This window comes from Arachis stenosperma, chromosome 7 (assembly GCF_014773155.1).
Source record: "Arachis stenosperma cultivar V10309 chromosome 7, arast.V10309.gnm1.PFL2, whole genome shotgun sequence".
Classification (NCBI taxonomy): Eukaryota; Viridiplantae; Streptophyta; class Magnoliopsida; order Fabales; family Fabaceae; genus Arachis; species Arachis stenosperma.
In genome coordinates this window covers 18,268,416-18,270,996 of record NC_080383.1, presented here as the reverse complement: position 1 = coordinate 18,270,996, position 2,581 = coordinate 18,268,416, and the positions used below count along the sequence as shown (strand labels likewise).

At 29.2% G+C, this 2,581-nt stretch overlaps 1 protein-coding gene across 1 annotated transcript; it reads right to left on the bottom strand.

Moving 5' to 3' along the window:
* Window positions 1-876: 876 nt before the first annotated feature.
* Window positions 877-1,946, bottom strand: LOC130942013 (uncharacterized). Its single transcript, XM_057870679.1, has one exon. The coding sequence runs from the start codon at window positions 1,862-1,864 to the stop codon at window positions 1,121-1,123; it is 744 nt and encodes a 247-aa protein (XP_057726662.1). The 5' UTR covers window positions 1,865-1,946; the 3' UTR covers window positions 877-1,120.
* Between the last annotated feature and the right edge of the window lie 635 nt (window positions 1,947-2,581).

Here is a 2,581-nt window from a genome sequence, read left to right as displayed (position 1 = left end):
ATATTTTATTAAGAAAATCTAAATTTATTAACCAAATAATCGCTAATACTATAAAATTGATTATTATCTCATTAGAATTTTATGTCTCTTGATGAATCCCATTACAGTAATGTTTTCAAGACTAAACCACCTTACGATACTCATCACCATGGTGCTCATGGTCCACAGAGTATTGAAAAGTATAATAATTCTGCGTTCAACCACATTCATTTAATTGTTGCGACTCTTCTCTCTATTCCCCTAGTCTCCTAGAATATCTTCAAATTATGATATATACATAAATTTCGTTTAAATCTTGATTATCTAACATTTTTGTTGTTGTTTTTCTATAATAAATCTTATTTTTTCACTAATTGATTTTAGTTTACACACTTAGTTAGTTCTCTAGTCGAACCAAACACAAAAAATAATTTTTACTATCCTAATTTTTTGAATTTTAAAATTAAAAATATAAAAAATTAATTTAAATTGAGTTATATTATAGTTGATTTTTTAAAATTTTTAACTAAAAAGCAAAATAGGTAGATCAGATTTCACTATTTCAGTCTGTTCATATATTTCTAGAACTAGAATATAACAATTATATCCATTTTTGTAATTCTTATATATTCCCGTAAAATCATTTTCATATCCCATCTATTTTAGGAAAAATACATATAACGACTTGTCCTCCTTTCAACCAATAAAAACAAAATGGTTTTATAATTTGAACGAAACAAGCACTATCTATCCGGCAGCTATAGTGATGAATTGATGGGTATATCCTTTATATCACTAATCATACCATAGTCCCATCATCAACAAAATTATTCCACAATCATGGTAACTAACTACAATGTAGATCATGATAAAATCAAAACCACTAACTCCAGAAGTAAAAAAAAATTAATGATATCATAATTCAATTTAAAATTGTTAGAAAAAATGTAGAGGACCGGTACTTTTATAAAAAACTGACCAGCATTTAACCAACTAAAGAAAAATAAATAATCGTACACTATTAAATATAATCTCACATTATTAAAAATATTAATAATGACTAATTAATAGATATAAATTACAAAACCTGCTAGCCCTTAACATTTCTCAAACTGTTATTTGACCATGTGATTTGACCAAGTTAACGTACACGGTTTGGCTGTTGACGGCGACGACCACCTATCATGACAGAAGTTGCTGGATCAACCACATCTTCTCCTCTTCCACAGACAGCACCATGGATTAGCCAAGTTCTTTTTGTTTTTTCCTTCTTATTCTTCTTCTTATTCATCCTCATCATTAAACTAGTTGATGATGAAGTGTTGTTCTTATTTGACTCTATAATAATATGACTATCAATTTGCCTTGAAATGCTTTGCACTTCATATGCATCAAGGAGTAGTGAGTTCTTCTTCTTTCTATGACCCTTATGACTGTTTTCTTCTTCTTCTTCTTCTTCATGATGATTATCGTTGAGTTCCATTCTTTTCATTGCTTCTAGCTTGTACCTTGAAGGAGGCCTAGTCGATGTTCTTTGATGAGTAGTTCTTGTTGTTGTGGTGACATCAAACTCATTCATCAAACCCTTATTATTATTATTCCCTTCTGATCCTGAACCACGTTGGTACCATGCCCATGCAGCCGCCTTCACAAGATCCAAATCATCATCTTTCTTATTATTATTATTACCCTTCTTCTTGTTGTTCTTCTTTCTTCTCTCCAAGAAAGAGTTCAAGAACAAGATCTTTGAAGAAGCCATGATAATAATAATAAGAGATAGATAGAGCTTCTTCTTAATTAGCTTCTCCTTTGTTTGAGGTGAGTAATGTGTGGGGCAACTAAGTTCCACGCAATGCAATAAAGTATGTTTCTTTCTTTCGTTCATTAAGTGTTGTGTGAGTAGTTGAAATATTCATGTGTGTCAAGGAAGCAATGTGTGACTTTTTTTTTTGTGTGTGTGGTTGGTTGGCTGTGTTCTTACAATTTAATTTGTGACATGGGTCTTGGGTCCACGTGGACCTATTAACTTGTTGGCTAATATATGATACATGTATTTTTGTGACTTGTCTACACCATAAGATGATTATTCCCATCATGTAGAGCCAGTCATTTTCATATGAGTGTGTAGCAACTTTGTGATAGTCTCTTTTTTTTTTTTTTTCATTTTGATGAAGGACATGGAAGGGTCATGTATGAACCTAGCTATCTATGCAATAAACCAGTTTTGTGTGAAGAGTATATTATTTCTATTTTTAAAAGACATGTGTTATTTGTGTATGTTTATTCAATTTTATAAATTAAATGAACACAAATTAATTTAATATTAGTATTTTTATCCGTAATAACATTAGGAGAATATAAATCTTTTAAAATTACGTCAGTTTTATTCCCACATTATAGATTATGGCACAAACATTTATAAAATTAAATTACTTTTACAAAAATATTATAGGAAACAAAAGTGTCTGTGGACTAAGACTAGGATCTCCGTAAATTAAAAAAGTTAAAAAAATAAGATTTTTAGTTATTATTTTTATGTGAAAGAATTTAATTTTTTTACTAATAATTAATTTTAACATTCTTTATCTAAATTCAGAAAAAA